A 27,035-nucleotide genomic window follows, 5' to 3' on the forward strand; every position below is an offset into this window, starting at 1 on the left:
ATGACGACCCTGGACTCCAACAATAACACAGGTACCGGAATTCCTTTACTATCATCGTCCTTTGTCACGGTCTCCTCACTTCCATATATACCTTAGAACAAGAGGAACTTTGTAAGGGACTGGCGACTCCCCCGGCCTGGGGATTTGCTAGCATAATGGGGACCATAGGCTGGGATTTCCAGAGCGAGTTGTTCGTCCTGGGAATGCGCCCGGAAGCGCCGCACCACCAGCTCTCAGAGTCCCAAAGCTCCTTTTAGCCTGAAGGACTCGTATCCCGGGCAGGAGGTAAAGGAGAGCGGGTACGTGTGGTAAGATGCACAGTTTTGAGAGACTGGGAGCTTTGGAGAAGAGCACCAAACGCCCCTATCTTCCCCTCCCCCCTCGCCTGCAGCTGTGGCATGCCTGGCCTTCTCGGAAAGAGGACCCCCCTCCTTCCTCTTCCCTTAGTTCCTGCATGCTCAAGGGAACCTGAGAAGCAGTGGGGCGATAGGGGCACCAGGCGGGAGGGGCTGGGAGAATGGGTCGGATCTCACTGGGGAATCCTCAGTGACAGTAGGGAGCGGCACTTGAGGAGCCGGCTGAGTGGTGCCCTGCCCCAGGGAGGACACCCACAGCGCCCGGGAGGCCCGGAGGGCTCACATGGCTGCGGAGTCGGGCCCACGTGCTGCGTTTGTTTTCATTCAGCAGAAGCCGTGGCCGCCACCCCATTGGTCGTTGCATCCCGGCCCCGTTACATAATGAGCTCCGCCCCGCCCCCGGTCGCCCCGGCAACGCGTGTTCCCATCTCTCCTCCCCTCAGTTGCCCCGGCCGGGCTGGCGTTTGGGGCCCAGCCCAGGGCCCAGAGGCCCAGGAGGGGCGGGGCGGGGGCGGGGCTGCTGCTCTCGATTGACGGGAAGCGGAGGGGGCGGAGCCTCGAGTTCCGGGGTTCCTCGTTGGGGAGCCACGTGCAAGACGCACACGTGGAGTGGGGACGTGAGGCCGGCTGAGGGCCCGGCTCCCGCCCCGCCCCGCCAAGATCTGGGTGAAGCTGGGCTGACTCACCGCCCCCGCCTGCCTCCTTTTCCTGTCCGCCTGCTTGGGGCCCCCTTCTCCCCATCACTGAAGCAGAGTAAGATGGAGCCATCCTTGACCTCTCGTGGCCTCATGTTTACACTCCTCAGTGGTACCTCACATCTAGACACCCTTCTCCTAGTTCCTTCCACTTTATTCTGTTTGCACCTACTTCACTTTACTGTCTTTAGACTCAGCCTCACCACGTTCCAAATTCTTACTGTTCCTGGAGCATCTCTTTCCTTAGTCCTGCAGACACTGTCTTACTCCCCACCCCCACCAAGCAAGCAGCAGTTTGTCACAAGGATTTCCCCAGAACAACTACATCTCAGAATCATAAGTGAAGCTTTTATCTTTTTTTCCTTCACAGAAAGGAAAACTGAGACCCAGAGAGGGGAGTTCATTTCCTCTAGGTCACAAATCAAGTTGCTTGTGATAGATCTAAACCTAGAACTAGACACTTTTAGGCATGTCCCTCACTTCCAGGTTAGGAATATCTTTGAAAGAAGGTCTCACCCATCCTTTGGGGGATGGGTGAACTAGGTCATGTTCATTTACCACCAGATAATATCCCATCCTCACCCCCTACCTAAACCCTGAAACTGTAGGAGCTGATCTGTTGTGCAACTATTTTACTGGGAACTGGGTTCACCCTGACCAACCTTGAGCTATTTTAAGGTTGCCCTGCCCAGCTCAGTGTGTGTCAGTGGGTGAGCAAGACATGTGCCTCTGGATACATGGTGACATGGCTTGTGTCGGCTTACACGTGTCCTAGGATCCTCCCTTCTTCCAACCTGCCTGTGGCAGGCCAGTCTCTCAGTGCTTGGTACAGGAGTGGCAGGCAGGTCACCTTTTCTCCTGCTTTTATCATGGGAACACAGCCACCTGGCGGGCAATGTAACCAGAGGGCCAAAGTCCCTGAATGGCCAGAGAGCCAAGGTCATTTGTCACCAGGCTAAGAGATCTAGAAGGGGATTTCCAAAGTCCTAGGCTGGACAATTTGTTTTTCATGTCCACCTCCTGTAATGTGCACTGCTAAGTCTTTCCTGACTCAGAGGGAGAATCTGTTCTGACACTTGCTCTTGGAGGCCAGGGGAATCAGACTGGGCAGGTTCAATACCTTATCTTTGGAGAATAGGTCTCCCAGTTTTGGGGGAATGTAACTGGTTTACTCTTGTAAGACCTCTACTCTCCTTAGTGTTGGCTCGCTGGCCCTCCATAGTCTCATCCCTGGAATGGTCTTGGTGTTAACATTGGCAGCCATTTTTTTTGTGGGGGAGGGAAAACTGGGCATTCTGAATGGGTCTCAACAGCTCATCCCATCCTCTGGTCTGCCTCTGACAACTAAATCATTAGCTGCTGTCAATATTCCCAGGGAAGGCATTTGAGGCCAGGGGAGCGGTGCATATGTGAGATGCCTGCAGAGGTCCTGCCTCTAGGGAGAGCCCTCACACCCAAGGCAGAAACTGAATGTACCCTGCGAAGGGTCTTGGGATGTTGGTGGGCCATGTCATGTCTGGTATGTGTTGGGAAGTTGCTCAGTGCAGCTCTTCCTGGGACTCCCAAGATTAAGGGTTCCACGTGGTTAACTTCTGAACATCCAGCAGTGTCTGGGGGAGGCAGGTGGGGGGAATGAGCGGATTGGTGCCCTGTCACCAAAGGTGTATGGCGGCTGACACCCTCTTCCTTCATGTTCTCCTGCCAGGTGGTGTCATCACCTACATTGGCTCCAGCGGCTCCTCCCCAAGCCGCACCAGCCCTGAGTCTCTCTACAGTGACAGCTCAAATGGCAGCTTCCAGTCCCTGGCGCAAGGCTGCTCTGCCTACTTCCCACCGTCGCCCACGGGCTCCCTCACCCAGGACCCAGCTCGCTCCTTTGGGAGCGTTCCACCCAGCTTGAGTGATGACGGCTCCCCTTCTTCATCTTCCTCCTCCTCATCCTCCTCCTCCTTCTATAATGGGAACCCCCCCGGGGGTCTACAAGTGGCCCTGGAAGATAGCAGCCGCGTGTCCCCCAGCAAGAGCACCAGCAACATCACCAGTGCGTAAATTGCCAGCTGACTGGGGGAAAGGCGGCCAGGCCTAGGTGGGGCCTTGGGGCCCCCATGACACGATTCTTCCCAGGGCCTTCCCTGGCCTCAGGGATTTCTCCTAGAGTCGCAACAACTGCCGTCCGGCCCATCTGGGGCTGCTCAGATAGCCCTGCCGCTCACCTGCCGCCTCTCTCTTCCCGCAGAGCTGAATGGCATGGTGCTCCTGTGTAAAGTGTGTGGGGACGTCGCCTCGGGCTTCCACTATGGTGTGCATGCCTGTGAGGGCTGCAAGGTGAGGCAGGGGGTCAGGGCGGAGGCGGGGTGACCTCAGTCCTCTGGACACAGACGCCTGGCCTGGACGGACATGCTCTCTATAGCTGCCCCTGTCCTTCCAGGGCTTCTTCCGTCGGAGCATCCAGCAGAACATCCAGTACAAAAGGTGTCTGAAGAATGAAAACTGCTCCATTGTTCGCATCAATCGCAACCGCTGCCAGCAGTGTCGTTTCAAGAAGTGTCTCTCTGTGGGCATGTCTCGAGATGGTAAGACAGTGCCACAGGCATCACTCACTGCCACACGCCCCCCTCCCTTCCTTCCACCCAAAGTTTCTGAGTGAATCCCCTCCCTTTAAAAAAAGTCCCAACGGAGACACGTCATCTTGTGTCTCCTTTTGTATCGGGGACGCCTGTCTTTTGTCCTCTTGGATAAACACACTTCTTTCCTATTAGCTCCTCTGGCCACCTCCTAGGGCTATCCCTACTTGGAAAACCCCCCCTCAGTGGACATGGCCTCGGTTCTGATTTTGAGGTGGAACCCCAGGCCTTCAGGGCCTTGCCCTTTTGGGGAGGAAGGAAGGAAGAGAAGCACGTGAGTGTGTCTGAGAACTTCCTGACGCTGTTCTCATCCTGTCACAGCTGTGCGTTTTGGGCGCATCCCCAAACGAGAGAAGCAGCGGATGCTTGCCGAGATGCAGAGTGCCATGAACTTGGCCAACAACCAGTTGAGCAGCCAGTGCCCGTTGGAAACCTCACCCACCCAGCATCCGACCCCAGGCCCCCTGGGCCCCTCACCACCTCCCGCTCCGGCCCCCTCACCCTTGGTGGGCTTCTCCCAGTTCCCACAACAGCTGACGCCTCCCCGGTCCCCAAGTCCTGAGCCCACAGTGGAGGATGTGATATCCCAGGTGGCCCGGGCCCACCGAGAAATCTTCACCTATGCCCATGACAAGCTGGGCACCTCACCGGGCAACTTCAATGCCAACCATGCGTCAGGCAGCCCTCCGGCCACCACTCCACACTGCTGGGAGAGTCAGGGCTGCCCCCCTGTCCCCACTGACAACAATATCATGGCTGCTCAGCGTCATAATGAGGCCCTGAACGGTTTACGCCAGGCTTCCTCTTCCTACCCTCCCGCCTGGCCCCCTGGCTCTGCCCACCACAGCTGCCAGCAGCCCAACAGCAACGGGCACCGCCTCTGTCCCACCCATGTGTACCCAGCCCCCGAAGGCGAAGCACCTGCCAACAGTCCACGGCAGGGCAACTCCAAGAACGTTCTGCTGGTGAGGGCACTGGGGGTGAGGTGGGCAGGGGGCCTGGGAGACTGGATCTAGCAGAAGGCAGCTGGGTGTGCCTGGACGCTAATGCGGGAATATCCTCGTGCCAAGGGAGGATGCTCAGCCCCACAGTAAGGGCTCTGCCTGCCAATCCCTGATCTCCACCTGACACCTGATTGCTACTTTACCTCGAAGACCCATCCTCCAGGACCACAGCCCCTAACCCAAGCCAAAACTAGGGTCCAGCCCTGCTGGTGGGGGGAGCCCATCTGAGTCAGCCTGATTGACATTCGCCTCCCCACATCCCTTCCTTCTCCAGGCATGTCCCATGAACATGTACCCACACGGACGCAGTGGGAGAACCGTGCAAGAGATCTGGGAGGATTTCTCCATGAGCTTCACACCTGCTGTGCGGGAGGTGGTAGAGTTTGCCAAGCACATCCCTGGCTTCCGTGATCTTTCTCAGCACGACCAGGTCACCTTGCTTAAGGCTGGCACCTTTGAGGTGAGTGACCCTTTATACTCCCTGTTCTTGACCTTGGGAAGGATCCAGCAGAAGGACTTGGTGTCTGGGATGGGCAGGGGCTCTGAAAGGCTTTGGAACCCTGCTATCTGTCCTGGCAGACTCTGACTGCCGGAGGGGGCAGAATCCCTCCCCATCCTGCCTTGGGATGGTTGGGTCTCCTATCATCTCACCTGAGGTCTAAGCACATCCCATTGCCTTAAAAGAACACCTTAGGGCACACTGCTACCCCCTACCCCCTTCTAGGCATGAGCAAATTCACTTTGGTGAACTTTTGTGACCTTGCCCGAGGTCACAGGGAGTGACAAAGCTAAGACTCAGACCCAAGCCTGCTGGATTCCAAAGCCGGGGTGATGTTCCCCATCCCTCCATCTCTCCCCCGCCCCCACCCCACTGCCCATTCAGAAACCACGCTCGCTCTTTCCTGAGAAATCTAAGGGAGCACCAGTGAAACCCTCTGGAAAACTTCAGGGGCAATTTGGCAAGTGGTCCCCACCCCACCCCACCCGAGGATGACTGGCCCTGCCCCCTCCCCCCTCTAGGTGTTGATGGTGCGCTTTGCATCGCTGTTCAACGTGAAGGACCAGACAGTGATGTTCCTCAGCCGCACCACCTATAGCCTGCAGGAACTCGGAGCCATGGGCATGGGCGACCTGCTCAGTGCCATGTTTGACTTCAGCGAGAAACTCAACTCCCTGGCGCTTACCGAGGAGGAGCTGGGCCTCTTCACCGCGGTGGTGCTTGTCTCTGCGGGTAGGTCAAGCTCTCGCCTGAGCCTGACCCCGGGGAGGAGGCGGACGCAGTTCAATTCAACACACCTTTTATGGAGTACCTACGCTATGCCAGGCCCTGCACCGGGCACTGGGGATACAGACATGATTCAGACACAGTCTAGCTGGGGAGACAGACTCATGCCCGACTAATTATAAAACAGTGAGATAAGTGTCACAGTAGAAGCATGAACCAAGGGCTTTGGAAGCATAGACAACTATTTCTGCCTGGGGGAGCTGGGGAAGGAGGTGACACTTGAGTGGGGCCTCACAGGACAAGTAAGATATTGCCAGGCAGAAAGGGGGAAGGGCAGCCCAGGCAGAGGGAACTACAGAGCGAAAAGCAAGGGAGCCTGGACGCTGTTTGGCCTGTTCAGGGAAGGAGAGTGGCCTTGTGGGATGGGAGGTGACCAGCCCTGCTGAGCCCATGCTCCCAAGCTTTCAGCCACCTCCTGGGAGGAGGAGTTGCGCTCCCCTCCTCCTCCTTCCCCATGGGCCCTCTGAGGGGCTTCAGGGAGAGGCTGCACCGGCAGCGGCCGCGTCCTCCTCCTCCTCCTCCTCCTTCTCCTCGGAGACCTCCTTGGAGACCTCCTCGCAGGCCTCCTCCGGTTCCTCCTCAGAGGAGCTCGGGGAGCCCGCCTCACTGCTGTCGTCTTCCCCACAGACCGCTCGGGCATGGAGAATTCCGCTTCGGTGGAGCAGCTCCAGGAGACGCTGCTGCGGGCTCTTCGGGCTCTGGTGCTGAAGAACCGGCCCTCGGAGACTTCCCGCTTCACCAAGCTGCTGCTCAAGCTGCCGGACCTGCGGACCCTGAACAACATGCATTCCGAGAAGCTGCTGTCCTTCCGGGTGGACGCCCAGTGACCCGCCCGGCCGGCCTTCTGCCGCTGCCCCCTTGTACAGAATCGAACTCTGCACTTCTCTCTCCTTTACGAGACGAAAAGGAAAAGCAAACCAGAATCTTATTTATATTGTTATAAAATATTCCAAGATGAGCCTCTGGCCCCCCGAGCCTTCTTGTAAATAACCGCCTCCCTCCCCTATCACTGACCCTCCCATCCTCCCCTATTTAAGTCACTCTCCCACCCCTCCCTTATTCTCTAGCCCCCCGATTTGTTCTATTCCTGTCTCAAATCCAATAGTTCACAGCTGAGCTGGCTTCTGTGATGTGTGCTCGTTTGGGGCTGGGGAGGGGGTGGGGGCGGTGGAGTGGAAATATTGCCAAGGCTGGGGCACACCTCTCCATCTGGTCAGTTTGTGGGGTGGGTACTCTGCCAGCAGATGGGAGGATACAGGGAAACAGCACACAAGTCTAAGGGGGGTGCCCAAGGGGGTTATTTTCATCATATATTTATTACATAAATATATAGTAAAATAGACGAGCAACAATTACCATAAAAATATCTTTCTTTAAAATCCTGACCCAAAACACAACGGGGTGAAAAATCGCACGTAACAGACATACTGATTGTCAACGTGGGGCAGGAGTAGGAGCCCCCCAAGTCACCCCTACCGGTCTCCCCACCCCTCCCTGGGGAAGGGGACCTACCTCCTTCCCTGTTTCTGGCCATAACCCCCCTCCCCCCAACCCCAGCACCAGCTTCTCATACATTCAGTAGCGCCTCCAGGGAAGTGCCCCCTCCCCCCACCCAGGAGTTCCTGGGGCAGGAATTACTGTCCCCCTTATGGACGGTGTCTGTGTCACACGCCCTGCCCTCTCCCAGCCCTGTAGACCCGCCACCAGGGGAAGGGGTAGGGGCTCCTCCACCCCCACCCTCCCCAAGGCTGAGCAGGGAGGAGGCTGGATGAGGTATGTGTGTTCTGAGTGATGGGGGGGATACTGAGATGGAGAGGTGGGTGGTGGGCACGGGGGAGTGGTCATGGCTCTGGCACCCCCTTGTCCTGGCCTGGCCCATTCCCAGCAGTCCCTCCTCCCACCAATACTGCACCTGCTGCCCCGCCCCGCCTGCCCTAGTGCCCTGGGCCAATACTGGGGGAGGCATGCTGAGCACCCACATCAAGGCCATCCCCCTCATTAGCACCAATGGCCCCCAGGAGAGGGCCCTGTCCCCCACTTCCAAAGCAGGGACTGGGACAGCTGCCTCTCTAGAGCAGGTGCGTGGCGCTCCTGAGTCCCCTGGCTCCTGCCCCACCACGTGTACTTGCTCACACATTCACGCAGAGAAACGCACACATACGCCCCACATCACCTAGAGTGAGGGGGGAGGGGTCAGAGATGGGGGAGGAGTAGGGGATCACAGCTCATATGATTGGGGGTGGGGAGGGATTCCCAAGTGCCGGGAAGAGGCCAAGCCCCTTCAAGGCCTTTTCTCCACCATGTCCATGGCTGAGAATGGGGATGGGGGTGCAGGGTGGAGGTGGGGATGGAAGGATGGGGGAGACAGCAGACAGGTCAGGAATTCCACTGGGCCCCTAGGGGTGGTGTACCCCCAGAGGAGGGTACGAGAGGGCTAACCCATGGGACTGGAGTAATACAGGAATCAGTACCCCAGGAGAGAGAGAGGATAGAGACAGACAAAGACAGCAGGGGCAGCCCACGAGCCCAAGGGCAGGGCAGGCACATGCACAGGTGACAGCAGATACCCTTCCAGGCCCTCCACCCCCGTCAGAACACCTGGACAGCAGGGGCAGGACACGCCCTGATGGGCAGCATAGCATTGCCTTCCCGTGTGTGTGTATGTGTGTGTGTCTCTGTGTGTGTGTGTAGGGGGCTGTGGCAGGCTGAGGGTCAGGGTGGGGTGGCAGGTTCCCCACTGCTTAAGACATTTTTGCCCCAATAGTGCAAAGCGCAGGAAGCCCTGGCACCCTCCCCACTGCCCCTGCCCCATTCCCCATGGCTTCCGGGGGCATCTGTGTCCACCCATCCATCCCTGCCGACATGCAGCCCTGAGCCCAGGGCCCTCTGGTCTGCTCTGTCCCTCCCCGCCCTCCTCCCCGGACCCATGGGAGGGCTACCTCCTCCCTCCCTCTCTCCCCTGTGGAGTGGGCAGCGGGGCAATCGCCAAAAGGAAGAGGAGGAGAGCAGCTCACCCAAGTGCAGACCAACAGAGCACTCCTCCCCAGGAGGGTGGGAGGTGGCTCAAGCCAAAGTCCCTGAATTAGAGAAAAGAAGAGGGGAAAGGGGTCCTAGGGGCAGAGGGGCGGCTGGCCTAAAGAGCTTCAAAGAAAAAAGGAGGAGCACCAACCGCCCCCTCCCCTGGGGCCCCAACTAAGTGCCATTTGTCTAGGCACCCCCCATTCTGGTGCCTGCCTGCCCAGAGTCTGGGTTAGTGCATTGAGTGGGAGTGGGGAAGAAAGAGGGCAGAGGTTAGAGAGAGCCCAGAAGACAGATGGGGACAGGGTCCTAAGGGGGTGGAGGCTCTGGGAGAAGCTCACGCACACGGCCCCCCACCGCCCCCCCAGGGCAGCAGCATCTGGATTGTAGCTAATACTGCAGGTATGAGGAGGGCAGGAGGGGAAGCCACAGTTTTTCCTGTGTGGGTGCCAAGGTGTGGAAGGGGTTGGGGGACAGGAAGAGGTCCCTGGGACTGGGCACTTGAAAGGGGGGCTGTGTGGGCAGCAGGGCAGGCTGGTGAGGGGCCGGCTGGCATCCAGCGTGAGAGGTAGATGGAACTCAGCGGGCACGAGTGGTAGAGAGCAGAGGGGGCACTGGGCAGGGGGTGCCAAAGGGGCACAGAGGGAGGGGCAAGGCAAGGAGGGATGGCCAGGACCCTGTTGTGTTAACTCACAGCTCTGATCGGCAGCCCTACCCTCGGGGACCTGGTATGGGGGGCAGTTCTCTCTGATTTGGGGGGAGGAGGGGCAGCTCTCAAAGTGCTTAGGGGTGGGAGGGGGCCAGCCTCGGTTAATAACTTAATATCATCTCTCTCTCTCTCTATCAGTCGCTCACTCTTTTTTTTTTCTTTTTCTCTCTGTCTAGTTTTTCTTCATTTATCTTCTCCCCTTGCCTGGTTTCCAAAGTGCAGTTAGAATGACTAATTTTTAACCTCCAGTGGGGGAGGAGCCAAGCCAAGCCTTTCTTTGCACCCAGGCATCTGGGGAAGCAGAGAGGCCCTTAGCCTGGAGGGGGAACCTCAGTCAAGGAACTGGGCAGGGGGGTGGGGGGGCTCTCTCTTGTATGTGTGTGTAGGGGCTGAGTAGAGGGCATCTTCCCCCACCCCACATTCCTCCATCCCCTACGGTCAAGATGGCTTGTCCCCTCTTAGTTCTCCCTCCCTTCCCCTACCTTCTTAGAGGACGGGGTCCTGGGAACTGTAGGACACGGTCCCCCAGCCTCCCACACTGTCCTTTTCATAGCAAGTTCGTGTGTTTGCCCTGTCCCAGGGCTGGAGGTTCTGAGGAGGGACGGGCAGTGCGGGGGTGGGGGGGGTGTGTGGGAGCTGAATCTATCCGAGGATGAGAGGAAGGAGAGAAGAGGGGTGGGGGGCCTCCCTCAGCCCCCAGCTCTGCCCCTTCTCTCCAGGCTCCTCCCCACCAGCTCCGCACACCCTCTGGCCGCCTGAGGCTTTAGACTTCCTGATCCTCAAAGACCTCCAGGAAGAGTGGGGGGAACAGTTCGGTGGGGCACTCGACTTTCATGTGGAGGAAGCGGCTGGCGTGGCAGGCCCCGATCATGCGGAGGTCAGTCACCTTCATCAGCAGCTTGGGCCAGAAGTGCGGAATGTTGTGTTTGCGGTGGTTGACGTAGTGCTCGAACGCCAGCAGGTACGCCTCCTGACTCTTCTCGATCTTGTCCACACACAGCAGGCCCGAGCGGTCTGCAGGGGAGGAGGCGGCGCGTGAGGGTGAGTGAACGAAGGGAGGCAGAGGCAGCGGGGCGCCGGTGGTGGGGAACGCGAGGGGAACACAGCGCAGTGCAGGCGCAGGAGCAAGGGCAGGGGTGAGGAGGAGACTGGGGTCCTGGGGGTTTGGAGAGGTAAAGGGACTGAGAGGGTGAAGAGCCGGGGAAACCTGGAGACAGGGCACGACTGGGGGGGGGCGCAAAGAGAAGGTTTGATGGGAAGAGGGGAAGAGGGGCAGAGCACGGCGACGGAGGACAGAGGAGGGATGGGGGTCAGAAGCTACCGGGCAGGTAGGGGAACAAAGGCAAATGCAGGCAACAGAGAGCAGATGGGGGGTGGTGAGAGAAAGAATGGGGTGAAGATGGGACAAGGAGCAGAGGAGGCAGGGGGATGCAACAGATGGGCCTGGACATCAGAACCAAGGAGCGGATGGGTGACAGAGCAGGGGTTAGGGGGCAGAGAATGAGCCTGGTGACAGAGGTAAGCATGGGAGACAGAGAAAGACTGTAGGATTCGAGGAAGAGGACAGTGATAGGCCCAGGGCCCAGCCGAGCTCTGGGCCCCTGGAAGCTTCCGAGCCCCCCCAGCCAGAAGGCAGGTACCTGTTGACATTAGCAGCACAGCCTGCAGCAGAGCCACTTCCGTATCATCCAGGTTAAAGGCAGAGAGTGACTTGCCCAGTTCAAAGATGGCGTCAGAGACCACGCCCAGGCCGCCATTCTTGAGCTGCTCCCGCTTGACGGCCATCTCCCCGCTCAGCGTCAGGGTGTCGCTCTCGGGGTCATAGCGGACAGCCGCCCGCAGGGACATGATCTCCATGCAGCACCCCTTCAGGAGGATGATCTGGTCTTCGCAAGGCAGCTGTAGAGCGGCAGGGCCACAGGAACACTCAGCATGCCCCCCACCTCCAGCATCTCTTGTGGAGTGTCCTCTGCAAGCTGTGAGGCCACCACTGGCCTCAGCCAGGACGGTGTACTCTGAACAGCTAACCCTGCTCTGGGCCACGGGCATGACCCATGTCATTAAACCTCACAATTATGCCTCTGAGTTAGCTCCCGTCATTATCTCCCGCCCCACTGCAGAAGGGGAACATGAGGTGTGCAGTTAGGTAGCACGGCCAAGGTCACACAGCCAGTAGGAGAGCTGGGGTCCAGAGTTAGCGCTCTTTGAAATGAGAACATTCAAGCTGCTAGAGCCAGAGTGGCTAGGTAGGGGTGGGGTGGGGAGAAGGGCAGGGAGGGGTTGGGGAGACTGGGCACTTGCAACCTCTTAGTTCCTTAGGCATTGTTCAGCCGTGTGCGTGTGTGTGTGCGTGCTGGATGTGTGTTCACTGTGTGTTGACCAGGAATTGTTCCCTGTCCAGGGAACCTCAGATGAGCACGTGCTGACACTGGGGGAGCCAGGGAGCAGCCCCAGGTTCCCCTCCAGTGTGGCACCACGCCTCTTCCCATCTGCCACTCACCTCGGAGAACATGGGCAGTTTTTTGGCAAAGTCCACCACACGGGTGATGGCCGGGGTGATGATCTTCGTAAACTCGCTGAAGGCCTCTAGGTCCACCTTGTCTCCATCCGGCATGGAGACGATGGGTGACTGGCCGATGTCATCCGGCTGAAGGATGAGACAGGGGTCAGCTGGGGCTGCAGCCCCCTTTCAACCTCTCACTGAGGCTCCCTGCCCACCAGGGGGAGCTCCAAGGCAGGTTGGGGAAGTGGGGCTACCAGTACCCAGGACAGCTGTGTCCTGGGCCTAAGGCTTCTCCTTCACCTTGGGGCAGAGAAAAGATCAGAGCCAGAGCTCCAAGTTGGCTAATAATAACAATGACCATAACAGTAGTAGAAGTAATATAATAATAATAGAAGCTATAGTTATTGAATATTTAATAGCTAGGCACAAGGCAACTTGTTTTATATATCTCATTTAACCTTACAAGGAGGATGTTCTACTTACCACCGTTTGGCAGATGAGGAAACTGAGGCATAGGGCAGCTAAGTAATAAGCCCAATGTCACACGACTAGTAAGTGATAGAACCAGGATCAGAACCCAGGCAGTCTGACTCCTGACCATTATATACACACATGTGCTTGGTTGGAGCCTGTGCTCTTGCCAGTCTACTGGCACACTCCCCCAGGAAGCAGACACCAGTTCTCTGCCTTCACTTGCCACATACAACCAACCATCCATCTCTACCCCAGCTGACCATTCACTTAGCACTCAGTTTTGCCTAACACAATGCCTGGCACCCATCAGGTGCCCCCAAGTGCTGTTACATAACTGTCCTCACCCTCTCCTCCCAGTCACTATGGGCAGGAAAAAGAAGAGAGATGGCCCCTGCTCTCTGGAAATTCAACGAGGAAGGCCCGGCCCTGTATTCCTGGAGCCCCCAGTCAGACGGAACAGGCAGCAACCCCCACACAGGAGCATGATTCAGGATCGCCAAGTTGCAGAGAGCATTATCTTCAGATCGGATTAAACTGAGAAGGCTTCCTGAAGGAGGCAAGGCTCTAAGCTCGCTCTGCCTCCCGGGCACTTGACCGCCGCCCTCCCTGAGGCCCCTCTCTCCTTACCAGGAATTTCCGCCTCTGCTTCCAGTGGCTGCCCTGGGCATTCGTGCTGCGATGGGCCTCTGTGGCAACATGGATCAGGTCCCACTCTTCGGGAGTGGGCTCTGGTCGCTGCTGCAGGGAGCGGATCATCTCCTCCTTCCGTCGCCGCTCCCGGTTCTGCTCGATCAGCTTGCGCTTGGCCACCCGCTTAGAGTCATCTAGAACCACTGTCAACGGCAAAGAGACACGATGCCCTTTGCATAGCATCCTCCACGGCCTGCTCTGAAACTACTCTTCCCAATATACAAGTTGGGAGACTGAAGGCCAGAAAGGTTAAGTGACCTCCCAAATCACCTAGATGTTGGGGGGCACAACTTGTGCCCCTCAACTTCTGGATCAGGATAATCAACTGGGATTGTCAACTCCAATTTGAGTGGATCTGGATGACTATTACGTCCTGGGCTAAAGGGTGACGACAGCAGTGGTTACTAGAAGAACCTGCTACCCCTGATCCCTAGCAGATCCAAGTTGCCTTCTCTCACCCAAAAGTGGGGTGGCTTCTCTTACAGTCAACAACACTGTGCTAGGCTGGGGTACTCAGGACTTCTTTCTGCCCAACAACTCTAAGGCCCTGGTGTGCAGAAGGGCAGGTGGGCATTGGGACCCACGTGTAGGGCTCATAGAGGGATCTTCTGTTTCCTCTTTCCCTGGGGGGTTAGGGGCAGCAGGGACTAAATTCCACCATCAGCCTGACCCGGATTGTCACTCTGCCTTTCTAGGTGTGGGCCCTGAAGATCCCCTGGCAGGAAACAGTCAGATCCGAACTCTCCCGCCCGCAGCCACCTGGCTCAACCTGCCCCCCAATCCCCTTACAGTCCATGGCCATGCCCACGGCAATGCACTTCTTGAAGCGACACAGCTGGCACTGGTTGCGGGTGATCTTGTCGATGACACAGCAGCTGTCATATTTGCAGGAGTAGGTGGGATGGAGGTTCTTCTGGATTGTGCGGCGAAAGAAGCCCTGGGGTGGAGGGAGAGGGAGCATGGAGTGATCGGGACCTCCCCTTCTCTGACCGACCATGCAGTTCACTGGGGCGTGGGGGATGAGTGAGGGAAGCTGGTCTCCTCCTGACACCAGCAAGTCCAGGGTCCCTTGGCTGGGCCAAAGGACCTTAGAAATATGTCCCCTCAGCTCTTAGGCTGCGGAGGGGCAGGGGTGCATGGGTGATGGTGGTGGCAGGGGTAAGATGAGGACCACAGTACAGAGTCATGAGCCTGGGATGGTGTCATGTGCTAGGACGCCTGAAGGAAGAGCAGCTCTGGAAGTCCAACGGATACCTCATTTTCCATCTTGCTAAACAATTCAGAAAATAAAACTCCTCCTTCCTGAAACCGTCCTTATACATGCGGTCTGCTGCTCACACAGGTGGAATTCTTGAAATCGGGGGTGTAAAAAAAATTTCAGGAAAAGGCATTGTGTATGGATGCTAGGAGCTTTAAGAGAAACTTTTTAAGTCTAGACATTGGGTTTCATCTTTGCTTTAAAGGAAAAACCTCAAGAATCAAGATGGCAGGAGCGCCTGCGTGGCTCAGTGGGTTAAAGCCTCTGCCTTCAGCTCAGGTCATGATCCCAGGGTCCTGGGATCAAGCCCCGCATTGGGCTCTCTGCTCAGCAGGGAGCCTGCTTCTCCCTCTCTCTCTGCCTGCCTCTCTGCCTCCTTGTGATCTCTGTTTGTCAAATAAATAAATAAAATCTTAAAAAAAAAAAAAAAAGCAAGAGGGCAGGAACAATACCAAGAGCTAATATGTGCAGACCACTCACTGTGGGGCACACATAAGCCTCTTTTTTTCTCTCTTTCTTTTTTTCTTTTTTTTGGTGCATCATCACATTTGATGCTGTGTCAGCCCCTTGAGGTAGGAACCCATTTTGACACTAGGAATCTGAAGTTTGGAGAGATTAAGCGATCTGCCCAAAGGGGCAGGAGAGCCAGAATGACCCAAGTGAGGTACGGGCCAAAGGGCTGAGCTCACTGATTCTGCAGGGCATTGAAATCATCTAATGCATTTACAAAAAATACCAACTCCTGGGTCTCACTCTAGACCTGCAGCATCAGACTCTGGGAGGTGGGGCATTTCTGTCTTTCTGGGCTGCTCTTCTGGAACTCAGCTGTTGTGGAGAGTGAGGGTCCTTGCTCTATGTTACACCTGCTTGAATTGCCTCCAGGAATCCTGCTGTGGGACCCTAAATCCCTGGGGCTCTTGTTGAGGTTGATACTGAGAGAGAGAGAAACTTGAAGCCTTAACATATTTTTCAATACTTTTGTTTCTTGGAATGTCTTACATTTTCACGAGGTGATGATCCTGGAAAACCCTCACAGGTTAAGATGAACAAAGTGAGACCTAATTAAGGCTCCCCAAGCCCGTGACCTTGTCCCGTCTGCCCAGGGGCAGCTGGGCATCCTCTCCTGCTCTGGGCCCCACCATGCCCCCCTCAAACACTGGTTCTCCCTCTTCTAGGTGCAGGGGAAGCAACTGGGAACCTGTTTCAAGGCAGAGTCCACAAAGGCTTCACCACGAAAAGTTCTGAATGAGTACGATGGGAACAGAGCCCAAGACTCAGCACTGAACTAGCACTACCAGTGGCCCCTGAACCACATTTTGAAAAACAATGCTTGTTTCTAGCGTGCCTTTCTCTGGTAGGCTGTGAGCAGCTGGAGGGTCGAGTGCATACTACATCTCTCATACCTGATACACCAAATGAATGGACGATAGCTGGGGTCTCCTGAGAGCTTCTGACGTGCCTGGCACTGTTCTAAATACTCTATATGAATTAGCTCATTTAATTCTCCCGACACCTCTCTGAAGTAGGTAGCAGGATTATCCCCATTGTATAGATGAAGAAACTGAAGCCCAGAGAAATTAGGTATCGTATGTATGAGTGGCAGAGCAGAGACTGTGAATGAACAAATGGATGAAAGAGAGCAATGGGGGTGCAACAGGTGGGCTTCAGGTGACATGTTTAGAGGGCTGTCCTTGCCGGGTGGGGAGGGCCTTAAGGCGGGTGAGATGGGGGCTTAGGTGGTGGGGGAGGGGCAGGAGCTGGCTGGTCCATACCTTGCAGCCCTCACAAGTGATGCAGCGGTAGTGATAACCGGTTGCCTTGTCCCCACACACGACACACTGCTCGTCTTTGTCCAGGTAACTAGGGATATACCCTGGGAGGGAGGAAGGGAGGCAGGCAGGCAGGCATGGCTTGGGCCCCCAGCAGAGAGGCTTCTACACTTTCTTCATCCCCCAGCTTTTCCTTCCTGGCCCATCCCCTAGCCCAGCCTCCTGGACGGGGTTTTGTGTCCAGGTAGAATCCTGGAGACAAATCAGAGGTCACCTTGTCCATCCCCTTCCCTAAGAACATAGAGAATCCCAGTTCTTCCGACTGCCCATTCAAGGATTTTCTCTTGCTGCATCTGAGGGGCGGGGAATGTAGGAGAAGGAGAAGCGCAGGTCAGCAGCTCATCTCAGGGGAATACAGTTCCTTGGCCCTTTAGCCCAGACCCTGATCTGGGGGCATGGGGCGGGGCTACCTCAGGCAAGGGGGTTAGCGGAGGAGGGAAGAGGCCCTTCTTGACCTGATCCATCTTCAAAGGTTGGGGCATGCCCTTATCACCCCTCTCACCTCCAGAAAAGTCCATCCCAAACCCTCTAGGAGGTTCTCCCCAAGGGATACAGAAGCTGTTGGTCCACGCCCAGGCCCCAAAAGATCCCAGAGCTGGTTTGATGGGATTGAGGGCGGGGAAAGAGGGAACACACAGCCAGGCTCACCTGACATGCTGGTTTTCAGGGAACATTGGCCGTTCTTTCTTTTTCGCTTTCCATCTGGTGACCTGGCACTGGATGGGGGCAAAGTGGGCAGAATCACAGAGCAGTCTTGGGGCAGCCCCCTTCTCAGCCAATAGGTTTACATAATCCCCAAGCCCGACTCCCTTCATCTTGTGTCCTCATCCTACCTCTACCCCTAGGTCAGCTGACAACACTGACGAGGGTCCAGCTATCTACAAGCTTTGGGGAGAGAGATAAAGGGCTTGGCTGGGACACAGGCACGTTCTAGGGCCCAAATGCGTACACACACATGCATGCATTTGAGAACCTTAAACACCCACAGTCTACAAGAAATCCACATGGTTAAGCCTTCAATACATGACACTTAATGCAAAAAGAATCTTCAGGACATGCTTAGAGCTATAGAACCTTTAGAGCACACACAAATTCCTAACATAAGACCAGTGCACGTGAATAACCACACAGCCTTCAAAATAAACCTAAGAAGAATAAATAAACACCAGAATCTATGTATCCATGAAACTCTCAGGGCATTCTCAAGTGCATTATATGACCTCTAGATAGGCCATGTGTTATACAACCCCCTGGACAGACTCCTACCAATACCACCCCTCCCCCCAGGAAACATGTTGCCTGATTTCCTGGTCATGAATAACCACAGTGATTGAAAACATATAGTGCTGAGCCACTAGAGCCTGGAACCTGGAACATGAGAATAAGAAGACACTTCCAGCGTCACCCTGTTCGTGGCCTCCATTTAGCAGAGCAAGAAACCGGAAGTCCACCTGCACCTGGTGAGGCTGCACCTTGGCGTCAGAGCCAGGACAAGCCCTCTGAGCCCCTCCATGCAAGGTGTTAGCACCCCTCAGCCACTGCACATGTATGTCACCAGCTTCTGCCCATACGTGTTACATAACCTCAGCACACACAGGTTACATAAGCCTCTACATGCGTGCACGGATTGTATAACCTCCCACACCCACCCTGCGTTTGCCATGTTGCAGGGCTCCACCCCCTGGAGCCTGATGCAGCTCCCAACACACTGACACAGTGACCTTGGCCAGGGTCACAGTCCCGGACAAGTCTGCGCTGTGGGACCCCTGGGGATTACCCCTGTCTGATTTCTACAACCACTGGAGACTCAGATCTCCCTCCTCCCACCAGCAGGAGTGGGTATGGGAGAACTCCAAGCCAGCTAGGCGCCCCCCCCACCTCCCGTTGAGCAGGCGGTTTTCAGCAGTGACGACTCACAGCCTCTGGGTGCAGTTCCAGGGAGAGCCACAAGGTGGTGCAGGGACTTGGGGGAGGGGAGGATGATGGGGGAGGGCAAGAAGCTCTGGGGGACCAGGAACCTGCATTCCTGCTTCTCCCGGAATTAGGAGCAGACTCGCCCAGACTCACAGAAGTCTGGGCAGGAAGGATACAGAAGGCTGCAAGTGAGAGCCATGCAGTGACAGGCCAGATCTTTTTCAGAGCCCCCCTGGGTTTGGGGAGGGTTTTGAGGAGGGATACCTAGGGTGCCCTACCCAAGTGCCAGCTTCATCCACTTCCTCCATCCCTCTGGGGACCTAGACTCGAGCCCCAAGGCTTTGCCTGGCCAAGCCTCTGACCTCTTGGCTCAAGATCTGGTCTCCAAGGTAACAGCCACACTCCTCCCCAGAGCACCCCCACCCCCACCCTCTCCCTGGCCATAGGCACAGGCTGTACCCAGCTCTTGGGACTTCATGCCAACTGGGACAGAGCTCTGTGCCACTTGGGGCTGATGGGGGAAGCAGAGACCCTCCGGGCTCCTCAAGAGCCACGCAGCTCCCAGGTAACGCATCCCTAGTTGTGTGAGCAGGGCTGAGTCCTCCTCCACGTGTGAGTAAACCCTTCAGAGCTGGCATTCACTTCCACTTCCTGGGAGGAGCGCCACGGCAGTGCCCGCTCTTGCTCATGAACAAGGAAGAGCTTGTGGGGCTCCCAAAAGGTTCCGAATATAAGCATGGGCTGGGACCAACAGTCACGGGTGCGTGTGCCCTAAATGTCATGTCCCAGGCACCACAGCTTCTGGGCCACACACTGGTCTGGTAGGCAGAGGGGGAAAACGGCAAGACTGCCTGCCTTCCACATGCTCAGGTGAGGGGGGCTGAGGGACGCTGGGAGGGCATGCCAGGTTTCCCAGCACTGTCAAGAGACGAGGCGCGTGCCTGCCGCCTGTAATTGGTCTTTGTCACCTCCCCCCCTCCGAAACGGACATCTCTCAATCCAAGTGCCTAATTCTCTGTCACATGTGGCCATGACCTCATCTCCTGGGCAAAGGTAGGCGGCAGGCTTGTTGGTTTCATGCCCATCCCTCCAGAGGTGCTCAAAAGGCCCGAGCTCAGCTCTCATTTCCCAGCCAAGTGATGAGCCAAGTGATGAGCACGTCATGCCCAGGAATTGGCACAACCCGGCTGTAGGACCCATTACCTGTTCTCCTCTGGGTCTGACCCACACTCCACCTTGCTTGGCTTCTGTTCCATTCACTTCAATTCCATCCAGGATGCCCTCCAGCACGCCAAGAGACTGGGGTGGGCACAACGGCCCCCCCGGCACACCCACAGGCCACCCACCCCCTGCCACCCAGGTCCTAGGGCACAGCACCCATGGTGCCCGCCTCAGCACTTGGCCTTTCACACCATGCCCTGTGCCCCAAGGGGGACGGGCGGTGAGAGTGGCCAGGGAGTGGCAGGTGGTAGGACTGAGGGCAAGCTGGGTCCGAGGCGGGACTGGGGGGTGTGTGTCTTGGACTGGGAGAGTAGCTTTAGAGTCTTGTCCTGTCCAGAAGTCCCTGCAAAGACAGGAGAGAGGTGGGGATAAGGCAGCGCCATGGTGGGAGTGCATAGACAGGATTCCTTTGGTGGCAATAGTCTGGGTTCTTAGGGGCTTCTAACAAGATGGTGGCGGGCATGGAGGGCAAGCATGGAGAGGGGGTTAGCACAACCCGTCAGATCAGCAGGTGCAGCAGGCAAGACTGGAGCCCCCGACCTGGGAAGGTCTGGAGGAAAAGAATGAGGAAATCATGTACCAGGTCATGAATGTCAAGCCTGACATTCAGTCAAGGGTCTGGCCCTTGATAAGTATCCATTAATCGTTGGCTGTTGTTACTAGCCCTCTAGCAGAGTTTTTGTAAGATGTATTGGTAATATAGGGAAAGAGCGGACCCAAGATGAGCAGTTTCCAGCACACACGTGAGGGGTACCTGAGAAGGAAGGGTGGGGCGTGGGGGCGGCACGCAGGGCTCCAGAATGCCCACCTGAGTGCCTTCATGGAAACAGGTGCTAGAAACAGTGGGGAGCCAGGCTAACCCCTGCTGCTAACCAGATTATGACTCCCTCCCCCCCCCCCCCCCCGCCGGGGTGGAGGGGATACTCCAGAACTTCCTGTATAAGGTCCCCAAGCACAGTTCCCAGTCTGAGGGCCAGACTTCCCAGTTGGTTTGGCTGGGCTGCCACCCACCGGGACAGCAGGGAAAGGGGAAAGGAAACTACCATGCCACCAGAATGAATAACTGAAGCGGGCATCAGAACCCCAGAGATGAAGATCCAGGCTCCGACAGCTGGATCGCTCATTTCCATTCACACAGCTAGCAAGCTGGTGGCTCAGGGAGTAGACCCTCATGGCCTGTTTCCGAGGCCAGCCTTGGCCCCCTCGCTGCGGTCCAGGATAGTGTCAGCCCGGGTCTCCCCTCCTCCCCGCTGCCCCTCTGACCACAGACTATAGACCGGAGGCAGACGGTTGGCACACACTGGCAGGTGTGGGCCTGGGAGAGGGGGACAAAGGGTGATGTTCCCCCACACACAGCCTCCATCACGTGGCTGCTGTACCAGAGACCTCGCCCCTGGGCCCCCTGCCCCACCCCCAGGAACTGATAAGGAGCCAGGGTGGGAGCTGAGACAGAGATAAGTCAGGTCATTGGGTAGGGCAGGGCGACAGGACAGGGCTTCTGCACCCAGGCGAGCCCCCACCACGAGGAACCTGGCGGGAGTGCAGGAAGGTGGCCCGTGGTGCCCCTGCTACCCCCTTAGACCAGGACTGGGCACCGGGGGCTGGACAAGAGACTGGGGTTGGTGGGGGGGCAATGAGCGGGGAGCCTTAGCCCAGGGAGCCGTCAAGAAAGTAGGTCAAGTTTTTCTTGGCTTGTGAAGAAATTCCTGTTATAAATTTATAATGGCGTAGCCAGCCCTAAGGGGTGGAGGTAGGGGGAGGAGAGGGAGTGGGTGGGGATGCCCAGGGCCTGGGCACTAGGGCCTCCACTCTTAGCCAGGGCACTGAGGGGTAGGGGCCAGGGAAGTCGTGGGGGTTGGGCTGGACAACCGAGGGCTATTTTCTGTTGCCTCTGTTTCCATGTCTATGTGCACCCAGAGAGGCTTCCTTTGGTCCGTCTGTCTGTATCTGAATGTCTCTGTCTCTCTGGGTCTGGGTGTCTCCCTGTCTCCCCCCGGAGGCTGTGCCTCGGTGCTTGGCACACCCTGGCCGCGGTGCTGCCCCCGCCTGTCTCCTGCCCACCTGGCACACTGCCACCACTTGTTTACAGAAGCTGGAAAAATCCACTCGCCAGCCGGAGGCCCAAGTGCCCCCAGGGATGGGAGGAGGCGAGCACAGGAGTGGGCATGCTGAAAGAGGGGCAGCCCTGGGGAGTGGGCCCTGGGGGCAGGCAAAGAGGGCCAGGGTACATGGGCACCGGTATGAGCCACTGGGGGCCGGGCCAGGCAGGGCACACCAGGAGCACCCACATGGCAGGGCAGCTCCCGCCCCAGGGCCATCGCCCTAGAGGACCCCCTCCTCCTGCACCCTGCCGCTGCCAGTTGCTACAGGGCACACCTGGGGGAGCGCCAACCTAAGCCACCATGTTTATTTTCCCCTCCCCCTCCCCGGCCCGGCCTTAACTCCAAATGTGTCTGGGCACTGCCAAGGGCTTGCACATGCCTGCTGGGGGGAGGGGCGCACTCCCTCTCTGCCCCACCTCTGTGCCCAGCTGAATGGCGCCCCGGTGCCCGTGGGTGCAACCAGGCTCCCCCGACCCCTGGCAATGGGCAGAGGAGCCAGGTGCTGCCCTCATGCTTGGGGCACCCTTATGTGGCACCAAGCAAGAGCTGGGAGACCCCTGGGGACCCTTGGTCTCTAGGGCCATACCTGAGCCTCTGAGGCCACACAGAGCAAGTGGAAGGCCCAGCACCCAGGAAGGTGTAGATCCTGTGAGCCTATGTTAGGGGTACGCAGGAGAAGGGCAGTGGGGGACGGGGGAAGGTGAGGTAGGAATGCCCACCCCAAAGAGCAGCCTTTCTGCCCACTTTCTGGAGTCCAGCTTACTTCCCCAAGCTCCTTCCTGGTGCATGCCGGCAGGGGTGCAGGCTCAGCCTGAAGGAGGAGAGGTGGAGCTACGGGGTTCTGAGACTAGACTGGACAGCGGGATGGCAAGACCCACCTGTCGGGTGGGCTGGCCACCCACTCCCTCTTTGTCAGATAAGAGCTGTTGGGTGACAGTATGGGCAAGGTGCCCACAGAGGGAGAAGCATTTCATTAAGCTTAAGTGCTTCTGCGACTGGGAGGGGGGGCGGGAGGGGGGAGACAGAGACAAGAAGCCAATGCGGCATCCGTGGGCATTATGCCAGGTTCCCACTGCTGGACTGCCCCACTCCGCTGTCCTGCAGGCCCAAGGGGACTTTCGGCCCCCAGAATCTAGCCCCCAATTCTACACACACTCCTCTGAGTGTCTGCTCTTGGCTTTTGGCCCCATCTGTCTGGGGCCCCTGGACTTTGTCCTTAAGGCTCTGAAGAAAGCCCAGCCCTCCTCCTTGCCAACCACAGAGGAAAAGACATACACTTATAGAGGGGGCCGGAAAAAAGTGGAGGAAGAGGAGGAGGAGGAGAGGGGCGAAAGGGATGGTGGAGGAAGAGGGGGAGAAAGATGAGGAGGGGCAAGAACAAAGAGATGGGCAGGGATGGGGGGCTAGAGCTAGGATGACAATGAAGTAGAGGAAAAGGCAGCCAGGAGATGGGGGATGGGGGACAGAAGGGGTGAGGTAGGGAGGAGAGACAAATGAAGGAGAGGGGAGACAAAGAGAGAAAGGTAACAAAGAAAGATGGGTGGGGGGTGCTTCACGCCCCGCCTAAGTCCCACCCCATGGAGGCTGGGGGAGGGGGAGCAGAAATGGTTTCCACGGTGACAGCTGGTTCTTGGTGGCCTGGCATGTGGGCTATTAATAGTGCTGTGGGTAGGTTCACGCCTCCCTTTCCCCTTCCCCTTTGCTTGATGCTAGGGTGTGTGTGGGGGAGTATCCCCCCCCCCCCATAACCTGGCTATAATGGCTCCACACCACGGGCAACAACAGGGTGATGATGAGGGGCCCGGGTGTACACTGTAGCCCAAATATACACAGGGGCACACACATGCAAACAGGCATCTGTGTGCACACTGGCACCGGGGCCCACGTGTACTCCCACGGGTGGCCGCAAACACCAACAGCCCCTGGGAGCCTGGTGAGAGTGAAGGCTACAGCACAACACCAGCCTCAAGGGGTAGGTCCCCTGCTCTGGGCCCAGGTCACCCCATTCTATTCTCAGGTAGGGACTGAGTAGGCCGGCCCCACCCAACTCACTGTTACCCTGGTGCCAGGAAAGAAGGGAGTGAAGGCGGGAAGGAAGGTACTATTTGGCAGGTATGAGATGGCAGAGGAATACACAGACGCAGCACCAGCTTGGCAAGCAGGAGGGAGAAGAGGGAGGCAGCACTGCTTGGTGGGCTCTCATAGGGCTCCCAGTGAGATGGGATTCTGTAGCTTAAGGGCAGTGACCCTTAGGTCTGATCTCCTGGCTCACCAAGGGGCCTTGGAGGCTAGAGAATGGGAGATGGGGGTGGGGGATATGACATGGGGGCGAATGGTTCCTTAAACAAAAGATCCTCTCCCCCCAAAGAATATAACAGGAAACTCTCCCCTGCAGATCAGAGACAGAAAGACATAAACAGCAGCCTTGACTTGGGCCAGATGCCCAGTATTAACATCAAAGACTGGAAAGACTGTGCATCCCCCCCCAACCCCATAACCTTAACCACCTGCTGCTCTCCTCTCCCTCTTCCCATCCCAAGACAGCTCCAATCACCATCAAGGTGGGTGTCCAGGTCCAAAGGTCAGCTCTATCCCCCCAAGCCCACACCCACGCTCAAGAGTTCAGCCCCTTCCCTGCCAACCCACAGAACTTCTTGCCTCTGCCCCAGTTCCCCTCAGGAACGGAAGGAGGAGATCCAAGTAGCCAAGAAGGCAGCTAGGAGCACCCCCAAGCTGGGCATGGCCCATTTTCCCCACCCTCCCCCCAGCAGCCAGCCAGGGGCAGGGTAATCGGAGCTGGGAGCTAGGGCAGCTGAACGCTGGAGGCATGAATGTCACGGGGCCAAGGCACTCGTTGCAGATGGCACCATGGGCACAGGGCTTGGGGTCCTCCCTTCCCTGCTCCCTTCTTCCCAGGAGACCAGAGAAAGGAGCTGTCTGCAAGCCCTGGGGAGCATCGCCGAGGAGGGAAGGGAATGGTAGTGGCAAAAAGAAAGGCAGGGATGTTTCTCCCAGGCACCCCAGGGACGCGGGAGTTAGCCCCCACCCAAGCAGAACTGGCAGAGGCAGAGGGAGGGGGCGGGGAGAGGGAGAGAGAGGGAGGGAAAGAGAGAGGGAGAAGAGGGAGAGAGGGAGGGAGGGAGGGAGTGGGAGGGAGGAAGGGAGAGGGGGAGAGAGACAGCGCGCGAGTGCTAGAGAAGAGGGAGAGGGGGAGGGAGGGAATGGGGAGAGAGAGAGATTGAAAATTCTGTGTGTGTAAGTGTGTGTGTGTGTGTGTGAGAGAGAGAGAGAGAGAGAGAGAACGTGTGCGCGCGAAAGAGACAGCAGGCGAGGGCGAGAGAGAGAGAGAGAGAGAGAGAGAGAGAGCGCGAGGAATCGCGCGTGTGCGCGCGCGGGCGGGCGCGCGCGCTCGAGCAAGTAAATGCAGCTGAGTCTCCGGCACACACACGGACACGTGCAGACACACACACTCACCCCGCATGCGCAGAGCCGCTGGCTCCCGGTGCCAGGTTCCAGCAGATATTCAGAGCCCTCCCCAGCCCACACATGCATAAAACACGCACACATGGATGCGCGCACAACACACCCACTCGCTGATGTGTACAAAAATGCCGATAGCCACCAATAGCCGATAGCCTCGCTCCGCGTTCCCTATCCCCCGCCCACGCGCCTGGGTAAAAGAGAAAATGAAACAGCTCAGAAACAGACTGGGAGTCAAGATCTTGTCTCTTCCTTAGAAGAGGAAGACAGGAGGAAGAAGGGGAGGTGGGCTGGGGCTGTTCTTTGCCACTGCTGAGGGTGAGGCTGTGCCTTTGCCCCTAACCTTTAACCCCAGCCCCTAGTCCCCAGACTAAAGGCTCATCCTCAAAGCAGGGGGGCAACCATAGCATTTCCTGGGCACCAGAAAGTTCCACCTTGCTTTCCTTGTCTACCCAGAGGACTTCTGACCCCTCCCTCTGGACCACCTCATACAAGGAAGTCCCCTTTGTTACCCCAACCTTGGCCTGCCAGGGAGAAGAGCAGACAACTCTGAATGCCTGAAAATCATATTGCAAACCCCCGCCTCCCTGCCCCAGGCATCAGCACACACCAGCCCCAGACGCCTCTGAGAGAGATGGGGAACGGTCTCTGGTTCCAGGGGGACATGTGAATCCCCACCCTGGAGCATGCTAGGCCTTGGAAGAACAGGAGGATCCACAGGCATTGCTTATCAAGCCTGGCTGCAACCCGGATTGAACACATGTGTCAGGCCACATCATGTTATTTACTCTCAACTCAGAGTGAGGTGGGCATCACTGTCTCCAGATGAGGAAAACCCAGGCCAAAATCAGCAACCAATGAATGGCAAAAACCCAGTCTCTAGCTTCACTACAGGCATGCTTGCCTCCCACCCCAAGAGGCACAATTCCCCTTTGCAACTGTGAGAACTCAAGTTAAGACTAGCTTCCCACTCCCGAGGCTCCCCAGTGGCCCATCACAGGCCATCCCTCCACTGTCCTTGCTGCACCTTGAAGAGGAGGGGTCGAAGAAAAGGGATTTGGAGGAGAGAGGAGTCTTACCACCAGACTCACAGGGTTAGAGAGGCAACCCAGGAGAGACCCTGGCCCTCAAGGTGCCACACCCACCCATTGGTCCTTACTCAGTGCCTTTCACACCACCACTCCCCATCAGTGCAGGGATGGGGAATTTGTTATCTATCAGCCACGGCCACGACTAGGTCCTGGGTGACCGGCTGATGATGGGCGTCTGGGATGCTGGGTCACTGGCAGACAGGTAGTGTGCTGTACTCTACAGGACAAGAGGCAGGAGGGTTTCAGGTTGCAAAAACTTGTAGGGAGAGGGATGTGACAGGAAGGGTGAGGGGGCTGGAGATTAGGAACCCACTGTCTTCCCCAACTCCCATCCCATTCCTGGGACATCTGGCGATCCAATTCTCCGCCCAGCTTCTCCAAAAAATCCAGAGGACCCCAGACCCACAGGCTTCCTCTGTGTAACAGCTAACACATTCGGTGCTTCTTATGCAGGAAGCACTGGTAAAAGCAATTTATATATTCTAACTCCTCTAATCCTCAAAAAACTGAATGAGATATTCTCATCCTCAATTTCTTGAAAAGGCAAGGGAAAGGTTAAATCGATTGCCCAGTGTTATACAAGCAGCAAGTGGCAGAGCTGGGATTCAAACCCCGGCACTACAGCTAAAAAAAAAAAAAAAAGAAAAAAGAAAAAAATTACTTCTCTTAACCATGAGAGTGTATTATTTGCTAAAAGAATCATACCTTGTTCTATGACCCAGCTATGTCTCCCCTGTGACTGAGCCCCAACTTCCCCTCTATAGCAGCCTATATATTATCTA

The 27,035-nt window shown here is 57.0% G+C and overlaps 2 protein-coding genes across 4 annotated transcripts in view; one reads left to right on the plus strand and one right to left on the minus strand.

Moving 5' to 3' along the window:
* On the plus strand, positions 1-6,431 carry NR1D1 (nuclear receptor subfamily 1 group D member 1). Its single transcript, XM_045070289.1, has 8 exons — positions 1-31; positions 2,757-3,092; positions 3,288-3,376; positions 3,480-3,624; positions 3,997-4,640; positions 4,954-5,139; positions 5,700-5,910; positions 6,373-6,431. The coding sequence occupies exons 1-8, from the start codon at positions 1-3 to the stop codon at positions 6,429-6,431; spliced, it is 1,701 nt and encodes a 566-aa protein (XP_044926224.1).
* THRA (thyroid hormone receptor alpha) overlaps positions 5,961-27,035 on the minus strand; it is a 24,557-nt gene continuing 3,482 nt past the window's right edge. The window contains exons 1-10 of one of the 3 annotated variants that reach the window (XM_004764618.3): positions 25,157-25,267; positions 19,563-19,923; positions 17,094-17,161; positions 16,389-16,489; positions 14,148-14,295; positions 13,296-13,501; positions 12,192-12,338; positions 11,332-11,590; positions 10,578-10,705; positions 5,961-6,854 (exon numbers count right to left, since the gene is read on the minus strand). In XM_004764618.3, the coding sequence (XP_004764675.2) occupies positions 6,438-6,854; positions 10,578-10,705; positions 11,332-11,590; positions 12,192-12,338; positions 13,296-13,501; positions 14,148-14,295; positions 16,389-16,489; positions 17,094-17,161; positions 19,563-19,615 (1,527 nt within the window). In that variant the 5' untranslated portion in view covers positions 19,616-19,923; positions 25,157-25,267 and the 3' untranslated portion in view covers positions 5,961-6,437. Of the gene's footprint in view, positions 6,855-10,577; positions 10,706-11,331; positions 11,591-12,191; positions 12,339-13,295; positions 13,502-14,147; positions 14,296-16,388; positions 16,490-17,093; positions 17,162-19,562; positions 19,924-25,156; positions 25,268-27,035 lie in introns of those variants that run through there. The other 2 variants (XM_045070254.1, XM_045070253.1) reach the window with 2 other exon arrangements.

Source organism: Mustela putorius, unplaced genomic scaffold, assembly GCF_011764305.1.
Source record: "Mustela putorius furo isolate JIRA1106 unplaced genomic scaffold, ASM1176430v1.1 tig00003962_pilon_pilon_pilon, whole genome shotgun sequence".
NCBI classification, from domain to species: domain Eukaryota; kingdom Metazoa; phylum Chordata; class Mammalia; order Carnivora; family Mustelidae; genus Mustela; species Mustela putorius.